Source organism: Lactuca sativa, chromosome 4 (assembly GCF_002870075.4).
Source record: "Lactuca sativa cultivar Salinas chromosome 4, Lsat_Salinas_v11, whole genome shotgun sequence".
NCBI lineage: Eukaryota > Viridiplantae > Streptophyta > Magnoliopsida > Asterales > Asteraceae > Lactuca > Lactuca sativa.
The window spans coordinates 298,512,228-298,526,528 of record NC_056626.2 but is presented as its reverse complement, the minus strand read 5'-3'; the positions used below and the strand labels follow the sequence as shown (position 1 = coordinate 298,526,528).

The 14,301-nt window shown below is 32.9% G+C and overlaps 1 protein-coding gene across 1 annotated transcript; it reads right to left on the bottom strand.

Moving 5' to 3' along the window:
- Positions 1–1,757: 1,757 nt before the first annotated feature.
- LOC111900911 (bifunctional 3-dehydroquinate dehydratase/shikimate dehydrogenase, chloroplastic) lies at positions 1,758–9,331 on the bottom strand. Its single transcript, XM_023896780.3, has 10 exons — positions 8,624–9,331; positions 5,002–5,107; positions 4,097–4,315; positions 3,643–3,983; positions 3,477–3,540; positions 3,222–3,330; positions 2,976–3,125; positions 2,439–2,587; positions 2,184–2,346; positions 1,758–2,042 (listed from the first exon to the last, which is right to left on the bottom strand). The coding sequence occupies exons 1-10, from the start codon at positions 8,836–8,838 to the stop codon at positions 1,999–2,001; spliced, it is 1,560 nt and encodes a 519-aa protein (XP_023752548.1). The 5' UTR covers positions 8,839–9,331; the 3' UTR covers positions 1,758–1,998.
- Positions 9,332–14,301: the final 4,970 nt, after the last annotated feature.

Sequence of the window (14,301 nt, the reverse complement as noted above, 5' to 3'; positions counted from 1 at the left end):
GCCGAGTTGAGTTATTGTTCACCTTTTTTGGTTCATGACAAATGTAGTGGGGCTTTCGTGTATGCATTTTAAATTCAACTAATGGTTTTATGTGGTTTGCATTTTTTTTTTCTTTTTTGACTAAATTCCAAAAAAATTTCAATTTGCGAAAATAATCTTTTTGATAGAGTTTTGTTTTTAGTTCCAGTCCCTAATTTTATCATCGTTTATATATAGTATAAATGCCTCTCATATAGACTTTTATTAGTATTGTGCTTTTCGTGCTTATTGTTGTTTTAATCTTGCAATAAATATCGATGTGGTGGATATGCTCCGATAGTATAAGTGTTGATTCCATGGTGATATACTTCTAAAAATGATTTGGAATTTAGGGTTTATGGTTTATTGAGAATTCTAGTAGCAACAACATTAAAATGACTTTTGAGGGTAATTAACTTTTGCGTTTGTACTTATTTGGTCATTTTTTTTTTGTATTCAATATATCATCGAACTTGTTGTTAGTGTTTACCATAACCCTTTTGACCGGCTTTTGACCTGTGATAGTCGGTCAAAGTGTTATGATGAACACAAACAACAAGTTCGATGGTATATTGAGTACAAAAAAAAAGGAAAGAGACCAAATGAGAACAAACGCAACAGTTGGTTACCCTCCTGATTCATTTTCTCTTTACTCATTTACAGCAAATCCCACGTCATCTCCTACTGAAACTAATGACTATGAGATTCATTATTGCTTCTCTTCAAAACATAACTCACGAAAAGACATTATTCATTCATGTACAACTTTGTAATGCACTTGAATATTTATTAGGGGAATCTTGACTAAGCAGTCGCATTTCATGACTACATTTACATTTGCAATCAAATGATTTATTGTATCATGGATTCTAGACAAGTTTACAAACGAGTGGAATCACAAGTACTGTGATTTTTGAGTTTACTTAGCTTTAAGATCGAACTCATGAGATAAGATACAACATCAATATGTACAATATCATACTGCTTTTGTAGACACATCACCATAATATTGTACATATTGATGTTGTATTTTATCCCATGAGTTCGATCTTAAAGCTAAGTAAACTCAAAAATCACAGCACTTGTGAATCCATTCGTTTTTAGACTTGTCTAGAATCCATGATACGATAAATCATTTGATTGGAAATGTAAATGTAGTCATGAAATGCATCTGCTTAGTCAAGATTCCCCTAATAAATATTCAAGTGCATTACAAAGTTGTACATATATGAATAATGTCCTTTCGTAGGTTATGTTTTGAAGATAAGCAAAAATGAATCTCATAAAGTCATTAATATCAGTAGGAGATGATGTGGGATTTGTTGTAAATGAGTAAAGAGAAAATGAATCAGAAGGATAACCAACTGTTGCGTTTGTTCTCATTTGGTCCCTTTCCTTTTTTTGTACTCAATATACCATCGAACTTGTTGTTTGTGTTCACCATAACCCTTTTGACCGGCTATCACAGGTCAAAAGCCGGTCAAAAGGGCTATGGTAAACACCAACAACAAGTTCGATGGTATATTGAATACAAAAAAAAAGAAAAAGAATCAAATGAGTACAAACGCAAAAGTTAATTACCCTCAAGAGTCATTTTCCCAACATTATACGAGTTCTAATTCCAATATGAATTAGCTTCTTGTGGGACCTACAGTCACCAAACAGACAATTATATACCTGATTATTTAATTTTTCCTTTATATTTTTTATAGTCATGCTCAAGATTATGTGATATTGAATAAAAAATCAAGGGTGGATATTAGATATTCAATAAAAAATCAAGGGATGATATCAAGAGTTTGTACAGCATTAAGTCTGTCTACAAATATACACCATAATTGTAACCAAACAATGAACAGCTACCCATGTCCACATCAGAAACTCTTCGTCTGATTCTGAACTCCAGGATCTGTTTGTTTTTTTTTTTTAATTATTTAATCAAGAATATAATCACAAATGAATCGTTTTCTTGTAAACCAATCAAAACTTTGATAAAACAATCTCTCGCATGAACTCTTCAGGTGCTGCAATAAAACAAACGCAACGTCTCAGATAAACACTAAAAAAAACAGCATATCTGAGGGCAAAATGGTCTTTTCCCCCCCCTCATTTTCATTTTATTAGTTTTTGTTTCAAAAATGAAATTTTCGTGGGTATAAAAGTACCTTGGCCACCAGTGAAAAGATTAAATTGGCCGACAGCCTGTCGAAGGAACATCTCGACCCCACTAACAGTGATGACGCCTGCAGCCTCGGCGTCTTTTAAAAGTGTGGTTTTTCTAGGTGTATAAACAGCATCAAAGACAACGGAATAATCTCTCAAGGTTTCCTAAAATAGAAAGAAAAAAACATAGTTCGTCAAAAAAAAAAAAAAAAAATCCTAAATAGAAAATTGGAAAAACTTTTAGGAAATAAACAAACCTCGGAAACGGGGATACGATCTTTATTTGGGTGCATCCCAATGGGCGTTGCATTCGCAAGAACTGCGCCTTTTTCTGGTTGGAAGTTAGACAACTCCTCAAAAGGTATTGCTTCACCCGATACAGCAAGAGCAAGTGCTTTCGCTCTCTCTTTCAAACAAACAGTAGAATATTATTTAGTATCTTTTCTAAATAAAAGGGTAAAATGGTCATTGGCATAATGGTTTAACCATCTACTTAGACGTACTTAATAATCTAATCAACTAGACATGATTGTTTATTTCTGCCGCAATCCGGAAAAAATGACTTAACGGATTAAGCCAAAAAACATTTCCTAATATTATTTGTGAATTTCTTTTTTAAAACATAAGGGTAAAATGGTCATTTAGTCTCATTCAGTACTCATTCGGCCACTTGACACATCCATGTAGTTAGTAGGACTCAGATAAACAATCATTTGTTATACATCATTATTTCTAAACACAAGGGTAAAATGGTCATTTACTCACATTCCGACAATTACAAAAAGTACACATACCATAGTCAATATCGAAAACGGTAACGCGTGCGCCTCTACTTTTGGCACCAAATGACAAAGCTCTCCCTGCGCCTCCCGCGCCAACAAGCACAAACTGCTTCCCGGTGATAGGAGAAGGGAGCAATGCTTCTCCATTTACAAGACCTCGAGCTGCAAAGTAAAATGCTATTTAATTCAAAAAAGAATAAAATAGTGGTCCCTACCCTACCTAATTCACTATTAAAGTTTGATTTTTTTTTTTTGTACCTTTTAAAGCATCCTCAATTGCAGTTATAGAAGCCTCACAATCCGTATTGTAACCAACGAGCTTCCCATCACTATGTCTTTTTACAATAGTATTAACAGCGCCTATAGACTGGTGAAAGAGATAATATAATTAGTTAAATTTCCATTAAAAAGTGTAGATTATAGTATCCTACTTTCATTTATTTATGTTATAACATTGTAGTGCAAAATCTTAATAACATGAGATTAAATTATATAAAGATGATGAAGTCAAACCTGAGCAAGAGGATGGACTTCATCGCAGAATTCCATTACTGCTTCCTTGTATGGGATTCCAACACTACAATAATCAAATATAAAATAAGTCAAACAAATTCAAAAGGTGGGTTCCACAATCAGAACTCATTTCATTTATGGATTCTGAAACGACAAATAGACGCACCTGTAACCAGCAAAGTCGGGACTTTCGTAAACATTAAAGAACTGTTTAAGATCATCGACGAACATAGGAACATAAACTCCATTGAAGCCGACATGTCTGAAAGTAGGGTTATGTAGAATAGGGCCTTTGCTATGGCTTACGGGTTTTGAAATTAGGCCAAAAACTTTAGTATCCGCATCGATATTTTCAACTCCATATGCTTCTCTAAGGCTCGCAAGACTTGGTAAACCAGGTACTTGATTTCCTTCGATGGATCCATACACAAAAACTCCCCCAAATTTTGGACCTAGTAATTGACTAATAAGCCCCCGTTCTCCTGTTGAGTATGCAATTAGTGGTACCTGAATATATTATGAAAGTTATTAGTAGCACACTTTTTAATTAACATAGTTTTTCACATATGATTTTACTCTTTCAGCTATTTTATAATGGTAAAAACAAAATAAAGTTGTACCTGACAATGGGAGAGCAAATGGAAGATTCTAGATAATTCTGTAATATCGGTTGCATTGGTAACAAGTTTGATGAGATCGGCTCCTGTAGATTGCATTCTTGTGACAAGATGGCTTAGATCTTCTTTCAAAGATGTAATCCCATCCACAAAACAAGATACAATTATCTTGCAATTTTTACGATGATTAAGATTGTGTTTTTCCATGATGTCAGAAGCTACCTGATAATAATTGTAGTGGAAAGTGTCAAATGAGTTATTTACTATTTTTATGCCACTTAACTAAATCTTTACCATTTTATAGAAAAAAAAAACTTTTTTTTTTTTTTATCAAATAGTTAATTTTATTGACTTTTTATTAACAAACTAGTCACATTAACTTTTGTTTTGCTTTTTTTTATAAATAATCGTCAATTTCGTAATAGGTCTCGGGTCTACTACGAAATCACTGTTGGGTACGAAATTTGCATTTTTGTAAAATCCCTATTAAAAAATATTAAAAACTAAAAAAATTAATGTGCGCTAAGAAACTGATCATATATTGCAAAAATTATAATGTTTTATAAAACATAAAAAATTAAGGGTTTTCTTTTGTGTTGTGGAATTTTCAAAAACCATTTTTACACACACAGACAAAAAAATCATAGTCCAAAATTGAAAGGTCTGAGAGTTCAAAAAAATTGGGGTAAAATTTGAGAAAAAAGTTAAGATGTATTAAATAAGGGGAATTTTTCACAAAAATAGTGATTTCATATTAAGCCCACAATGACATTAATGGTTATTTGTGAAGAAAGTAAAAAAGAAATGGTTATTTTGTAAAATAAGTATAAAAATAGCTATTTTGTCTCTTATTTTATAGATATAGGCATTGATTTATTATATTTTTATATGATTATTAAAAAAAGTACCTGAAGTTCAAAATCAACATATTCTGCCCCCAAGTCTTTAGCAAGTAGAAGTGCTTCGAGCCTTGAGTTCTCATCACCATCGTATAATCCACCCTCCCATTTTGGCCTATACAACAACAAAACAGACTTATGCTATGCTTGGCCACTATTTAAAAAACTAAAAATTAAAAGATTACCTATTAGTTGATAAAAAAAAATATTTAATAAAACTAGCTGCAATGTTTAAAATGATATAAAAACCAAAAAAAAAATGTAAAAGATTTAGTTTATATATATATATATATATATATATATATATATATATATATATATATATATATATATATATATATATATATATATATATATATATATATATATATATATATATATATATATATATATATATATATATATATATATGGGATAACTTAAAAAACTCAATAAATAGGCTGAAAACCAAAAAACACTCAAAAAAAGATACCTTGTAAATTAATTGAGATGCATCAAACATAACGCAACAGTAACGTCTTGTAACAAGATCAGAAAAAAAATGATTTTATTTCACGTGCCATTATAACATCATCCCTAATTATTATTATTTTAAATTAAAAAATGAATTTGTAAAATTTCAACTTTCAAAATTGATGAGTTCTTGAATTTTCTATCATGCACGATGGTGACATGGTGACTGATTATTTATGTACTATTGTCCGAAAATCTTTTAAGATTTTAAATGCATGTGCTAAATATATAATTTTTGCGGGCCAAAACCTCTAAAATATATGATTTTATAAAGAATTCAAGTAACCTGTTTAATTATTGGGTCATTATTGTACTTTTTTCCTTTCAAAATGAACTTTTTCACAAGTTTTATATTCAAGTTTATTCTTTGGTTCATTGCTAATTAAATAATGAAATTAATAACTTTCTTTTGAAAAAAAAATTATAAACTTATATATTAAATCAAATGTTAGCAATTTATTTCTTTAAAAAATAAAGGGGGCACATAAAAACAGATGATATGAAAGTCACGATCTATTGTTAGCAAATTGGCTTTAAGAATCCAAGTCAATTAATGACAAACATATTTTCAGATTCTTGACAGTTGTATATTATTTATTTATTTTGGTTTTTGTTTTTAAACATGATTTATATATTTATTTTACTTTTTTGTGGTTACCTGAAATCCACAACCTTTATCTTATTGCCACAGGGCATATGATGTGTCTCTCTTATATTTTTGTATAAAAGTTAAATAATTAAACTAGCATTAAAATGGATTTTGTTAAATTTAGATGTTGTCATTTCAATATAAAAGAACATTGGTGTCTTCGCAAAACTAACTGTAATTATTAATTTTTCGATAACTATTTTGAAAATATAATAAGAAACAACATATACACATTCACTTGAAGGAAAAGTTCATCAACCCATAAATAAAACAAATAGGAAAAAAAAGATTTATGATTTTTTTTGAGAGTCGAGATTATTGGATACTGTAGTAACTGGATTTAGACAGAAGGACCTACATGTTTTGCACGTCTAAAATATATTTTTTTTAAATGCTAAATTTTTAGATAGACGTTTTCTTTTGAATTAAATGTATTACGATGAATTCAATATTTTGGAGTTACCCAATAATAGATATAGGTGACAACTTTGAATCTGTGAAAAAAAATATCTATTGAATTTTAAGATGACACGTAGATCATTTTCTTGGATGGGGTAAGAGTATTTTAAAAAATTGTGTACTTTTCTATTTTAAGTTGTCTAAATAATAAGATGTTTATTTCTTTTTATAAAAATCAAATTCAAATCAACTTATTTTTATGTAATTAATACAGATTTATTGAAGATATAAACTTTTATCTATAAGTTTTGTGAATTAACAAACTTGAGATTTCACAAATGACGAATATCATGCCCTCCTCAAATGAATAATAAAAAAAAAAAAAGGAAAAAAGGGTTTCTTATGAGCAAAAGTACAAGCAGACATAAATACAAAAGCAGACAATCTTGAAAATTCATATTGATTTCAAGAATTATAAAGAAAATTAAATAGTTCCAATATTAACTGGTGAAGGTGCACCCTGTCCATAACATAGGTTTATTAGGCCGAATAATGGAAAATAAGGAGCAATTTTTTTTTAACGTTCGTACTTTGCACTTTTGAGTAAAATAGACTTCAAGTTTTGATTTACTTTTTTGTCGTACAATAAATTGAGTTGAGTAGTTTACACTAAAAAGAGTTTTATTTTTGTTGTAGAAAAATAGAACATGTAAATAAATGTTCATAAAAAATAAGGTTACAATAACCATATACAATGTATCAAAGGGTAGTATATAGACCAACCAAATTATTTTGTTGTTAACCGTTTTTTAGGAATACTAACTTTAATTTTGGAGTTAAATATCAAAATAAAAACTTATTATTTTTAACAACAGATCTAATCTTTTTTTTAACCACTCATAATTTCACCTTATATCCCTTGAACACTCGACTTAAAAAACTATAACAACATTTTTATTGGTGATATATTTATTATATTATTCTATTTTTATTTATATCTACTAGTTTATAACCCGTGATAACCACGGTTATAAAATTAATTAAACTTTCGTATTAAAAAATCAAAATTATTATACAATTATTTTAAATAAATTATTACTTAAGAAATATTTTTTAGTTATATAAAATTATAATCGTTGATTTAAATAAATATGTGGAGTTATATCATTTTATAATTTATATTAATTTAATTTTATTTTTTAATCTAATGTTATTACTTTAATATAAATATTAAAGGGAGAAATTTTAAATTTTGAAATTTAAAATGTAGAATCAACTATTAATTTAATAACATTAGAATGTGGAATTTAAAATTTGAAATTTGAAATTTGAAATGAATAATTAATAGGTTGACAAGTGGCATGATAAATGATATATAACATTAATGAAGGGTTCTAATTGCATGACACTTGTCAATATGAGATTAAACCCATTCTTTTATTAAAATTGAGATTAGAGCATTTTAATTTAAAACATTCATCCAATATCATCTAAATAAAGAAAAAATTATTCTATAATTTAACAAAATCTTCGAAATATAATCACGAATGTAATATTATGAAATAAAATAAAATTGCTACCTACCCAATAGAAAGAACTCCCTGAGTCATGATTCACGATGACCTTTTGTAAATTGACCACACACACAGCTAGATTTTTAATTTATAAATATTAATTTCATTCACTTAGAAACAAAAATAACATCCATATAATTAATGTATGATAAATATGTTAAAGTGTGCCTTTTGGTTTAGCTCTTGAATACTCTTATTTTATATTTATCTCAAAAAATCATTCTTCGAAAAACTTGTAATAATTAAATACTATTGCATTAGAAAGGTTATTTTACTTTGCATTTTCTATCATATAAAAACTTTATTGATAATTTAAGAATAAATAAATATTTAAATCATAAAAGGTTAAAAAACCATGTAGGGTGTATGACTGTATGTACATCTGGAGCGCCTCCTGAGCGAATCCCAAATCAGAGAAGCAGTTTGAACTTTGAACAAAAAATATGCAGATAACACTTGTACGATGTGCAATGATAAATGTACATGTTAAACATACCGGTAGACGACGGCAACCGGAAGCGGTTTATTACGAAGAAGAGTCTGGAGATCTCGTTGAGGGTTGAACTCCTTCAAGCAATCAAGCCTGAGTTCGACAAGGTCTGCACCTTCAATCTTCGCCTGATACATATCGCCCACCATCTGTTCGACGGAATGCCTCATCAATGGCACACACACCATTGTTGTATTTCTCAACACACCAAGACTACCCATTGCCTTTGACGTTTCTTCCACACAAAACCCACCAACAAAAATGAAAAAACCCGAAAGCAAAAGAATCGATTCGCTTTCTGGGTTGTGATAATTAGTTTGTGATATGGTATTTATACACAGAAAAAAGTTGGTAAGGAAGGATAGGGGCTGGGGGTTGGTGAGTCCTACGTGGAACCTAAAACCAACATTGCCCACATTTCAAATCATTTCTATATGTGGAAGGTGTTACTTATTAGCTTTTGGGGATAATGAAATGTAGAATCATCAGATTATTTGATTTCTCAACGATTAAATTAATGAAATGGTTGATTTCATCAAATTTCAGATTAAAGAAACTCTTAGGAAGAAGACATTAGAAAAGTCAATCGATGCAAGTTGAAGTTGGTGGGACTAAGAAATGCAGAAGAACCCGACAATGGAAAATTGGGGAAGAATAAACAATTTGGTAATTTTGAAAGAGGAGGGAAGAGGAAAGAGGGTGTGAAAATGGCTGAAAGGGTTGTTGTTGGTGGGAGCTCTTACCATGTTCAGTGGGCACATTAATGACCCTTTCTTTAATTAAGCTTAATTTCTTTTGAATTACCAATGTTTGGGATAAGTTCAAACTTGTTCACCAACCAAAATATGTGGTTTTAAATTTGACCATCTTGCATATATTTGTTGTTGCGATAAGTTTCTTTTTCAATAAAACATACATTTATATTAGGATAAGTATATATTAAATATTTTAATTTTTTTATAGTTCTTATAACAATGTTAAACGAAATAATATTAAATTTATGTCGAAAATAAAGTATTATAACATATAATAAAAAAACAAATCGTAATAAATAGATATCATGTACGTGTTGGTGGTTTTATATCACTAATATTATTTAAATGTAATTGGATTAATTTGTTGATCAATGTCACTTTGATAATTATTAAACAAATTAGGATGGTGCGGAGTGCATATTTATTTAATTTTGTATTTGTTGAAAGTATACTGTTATTTAGGAGCGTAGTCTCTAACCCGACGGGGGCTCGGGGGGCAGCACCCTTAGGAGTGGGGTCCAAGGGGTGGCAGCCCATGGTTGGTTATCCTAGTTTTAGGCCCGTTTTTTAAGTTAGTTTGTGATAGGTTATGTGACAATTTTTGGACAGGAAGTTACATTCATGTAACTGTCTTGTGACAGTTTTAAGACAAGAAGTTGGTTTCCTGTTATATGATCAATTTTGAAATCATTTGGGTATAGACTTTTCATAATATCTTTTACATTCTCTCTTCTTGCAAATAGTAAGTTTTATCCGATTAGAGATTTTCGAGTGGACCCTCGAAATGCTTTAATCTGAAAGTGTTTCACAACTCTCATTGATCCAATCAATTGTATACCCTGGTTTTTGAACAACACGGAGATTGTATATCAAAGCCAATGGAGGTTAAAGCCGAATTCCGTTCTATTTTTGTAGTCAAGTTTGATTGTTGACTATGGTTAGACCGAAGTCAAAGCTTGGCCATTTTAAGCAGATTTATGAACAAAACAAGATTTCACTTGAAGCATTGTTTTCTAATTTGGGAATTAAGGAAGTTGATTAGAGTGATGGTGGAGACAAGTCTTTGCGTCCGAATGGATATACTTTTGACTTTATAAAAAGGTTATGGGGTATTTTGAAGTCTGACATCATAAACTATGCTATTGAATCATTTAAGGTAATTGTTTTTCTGAGAGGTTGTAAATATTCTTTCATTTCATTGATTCCCAAAGTTGAAGATCATTTATATTGTAACACCCGTAGATTTTGGCTAGTAAATTTGAACATTATAAGCGTTAGAATTCACTTTTTGATAGAAGATTATTTAGGATAAATAATCTTAACCAAAGTTATAATATAGGTGACAAGGATTTCGTGTGTAACACCCCGTTTCCAAGTCAAACCCTAAATCTGAAGATGTGTTTTAAGTATTATTTTATTCTGAGATATGAATATATTTAAATAAAGAGGTTAGTGAAAAAAGTGTGTAATTGACATTATAATTTGTTTTGGAGGACTAAAGAGTGTTTTCGGGGTTCGTAGTGGAAAAAATATCTAAACATATAGCTAAAGGATAATCAATCGGGCTTGTTTTGTAGTTCGTGGGCTTATATTGAAAATATTTTGTAGAGGAGGTGCTATTTTGGGTAAATTTGGATTTAATTAGAAAGAAAAAGAGAAGGAAGGGTTGAATATGTCATAATTGAGAGTTTGGGGGTTAAAAATGTAAATTTTGGATTAGTTATGCAAAAGATTCTCAAAGTGGAGGGTTGTTTGGTAAGTATCAGACCTAAATTGAAATGAAACCGGAATGTTGAGGGCTGAAAGGGTAAATTATGGACTTTATTTCAGGAGAATCAGGATGGAGGGGTTGGAAATGTAATTATGGGGAATATGTACATAAACGGATATGAACCCGTTACCCTCCTAGCTGCCTCCATATATAAAGTAATAATCCCTAACCCTAATGTTAACTTCATCAACCGCCATCACCCTTATACCCCCTTCACCATTAGCACCGCCACCGCTGTTGGAGTCGGAGAACCACCACCATGTCGGGTGTCACTACTGTTGCTATTCCGGGGCTGTTGAGGACGAAGACCGGCGCAGGATGTTGTTGTTCAATCGAAATTGAAGAACAAATCGATATCGCCACTGCCGCTACTATCTCCGGCCGATAGCGCCACCACTGCTGCTGTTTGTACCAATATTGTTATGAATCGCCGGCCGGCGTCGAGTGGTGGACCGTCAGGGCTACCGTTCTTCTCACCAGTTGAAGCACCCCACCCTATTGGCCTCTCTTTTCTGTTTCATCGCCGCTACCACTTCAACGGAGATTCCACCGCCATCTAGTCGCTATTCACCTCTTCTTCCATCCCGTCTTCATCCAGACCTACCGCTGCCGTCTGTGAAATTACTTTGCTACTCCGGTCACCATTTCTACCCCGAAGGGATGTCGTATTCATGTTTCACGTGAGTACGAGTGTGCTACTACCTCAAGTTCATGTGTTGTGTGTGTTATTTTGTGTATGTGGTGTTGGTTTGGCCGGAATTCACGAAAATAGCCACCACCACCACCACCGTGAGGTGGTGGCTGCCGCCATGTACCACCGTCGGCCACCACAAGGGTGGATGTGTGTGTGTTTACCTTTTTTTGTGTGTGTTACTTTGGGGTTAAAGCTTTGTAAATTTGTAATCGGTGTCAGAATAATAATAAGAAAACTCATAACCACCACTGTGAGGTGGTGGTTGCCGCCACCAACCACCATGTTGGGTGGCAGTGTTCTCTTGCTTGTGTTTAGATTTCGATTGGGATGCTTGGACAAAAATGAACTAGAACCATAACCACCACCGTGAGGTGGTGGCCGCCCTGTGAGCCGCCGTTAACCACCACTACCCGAGGTGGTAATGGGTGGTGCCCGACTTATGAAACCCTAATGGACCCAATGAAACCCTAATTGATCTAAAGACATAGCTTTTGGGCCTATTGGGTTGTGATTGGGTTAGAAAACCCTAATTTTGGATATATGGATTATGGGTTGTCGGGACCCACATTTTTAGGTGATCGGATTGGGATTATGGATTAAGCCGACCACACTACATGATTGACCCAACAAATTGATGTAATTAATGGTTTAAGTACTTAATGGGTTAAGTGGGAAACACTTAACACTAATCATCATTTCATGTGAAAACCCTAATTGCGTTGGGTTAGAGTTAGGCCTTTCTGTTGGGCCTAGATGTCTGGACTCTTGATGGGCCAACTATTAACAAGTAAACAGACTAGAATATTTGGATTGGGCTTTAGGATAAGGCCCATTGGACAGGCTTGGGCCCAATTGGGAAAATTGGACCATAGATGGGCCATATGTTGGGCCTTGGTTCATTATTAGACTTTTGGGCCTTTAGACTGGTCCTTGGGCTTGAATCAAGCTAAGTTAGGGGTAAAGTAGTCTTTTACCCCAAGCATGGACTTATGGATGTGTGTTGGGACCTAATTATTAATAGGGTGTTATTTTGATGTTGACAGATTCGGGAATCTGTCATCCATCAGCTAGGGTTTTGTCCATGGGACTTTAGCAGTGTGAGGTGAGTTTTCCTCCAGTAGGAACGGGTCGAAGGCACCAATGTGGGCCCTTTTGTGTATGTTAGCGTATCCAGACTTTGGTCCGATGTCGAGGTTAACCCGATGTCGATTATATGTTTCCGAACTACGGTCTGATGCCGGGGCGGTCTCGAGAAGCATTTATGTATGCTTGATGTCTTTGTAATTCTTGCATGTTATGTGTTATGTGTTCCGGGCTTTGGTCCGATGCCAGGGCAAGCCCGATGTATGTTAGCTTATATGTTATGTGTTATGTGTTCTGGGCTTCGGTCCGATGTCGAGACAAGCCTGATGTATGTTAGCTTATATGTTATGTGTTATGTGTTCTGGGCTTCGGTTCGATGTCGGGGCAAGCCCGAAGCAGGTTAGCTTATATGTTATATGTCATGTGTTCCGGGCTTCGGTCCGATGTCGGGGCAAGCCCGATGAATGTTTATATGCTTATGTTAAGTGCTTTATGTTATATTATATGTAGTATGTATGTCGGGGCAAGCCCGATGCCGGGCGAGGCTCGATGCCAGACGCGGTCTGATGTCGGGGTAAGCCCAATGTCGGGTAAGTCGATGCCCGGGTTCATCCCGATGCAGCTGGGTAGAGTCCCAAAGTTATGCTATCATGTGTTTATTTGTATGGTATGTGGTAGTTTGGAGAGACTCACTAAGCTTCGTGCTTACAATTTTCAGTTTTGGTTTCAGGTATTTCCACTAGCAAGAGGAAGAGCTCGGGATGATTGCATGGCACACACCACAACTTTTAGCCTGGGATGATTTACTCTGATGTTTTGACATGATTTTGATATATTTACAGTTAATTATAACATTTATGAAATACACGGTTTATGTTTTTTATATGATGTATGATACTCATGGTATTTATTTATGAATTAAAACGAAATTTTTGGACTGCATTTTTGAGATGTTACAAGTTGGTATCAGAGCCTTGGTTTGAGGGATTCGGGCACACTCTCGGGTGTGTCTAAACTCAAACAAAGGACTTGCTATGAAAATTTTCAAAAGAAAACCATTTTTATAAAAGAATTTGAAAAGAGGAAAGAATTTTGAAAAGAAAAAAAAGGGTGTGGTGCATGCAATCAACCGAGCTCTAGTAAGTACTCTTAAATTACCCGTACAAGTTTATGTTATGATATGCTTATGAGAACTGCATGCTAGATTAGGACTAAGGATCTAGGAAGGATGCCTTATGTGTCTGTTATATATGTATCAGCTTTATGAGAACTGCATGCTAGACTAGGACTAAGGATCTAGTAAGGATACCTTATGTGCCTTTTATATATGTATCAACTTTATGAACTACATGCTAGTACAAATTAGTCAATTATATGATGG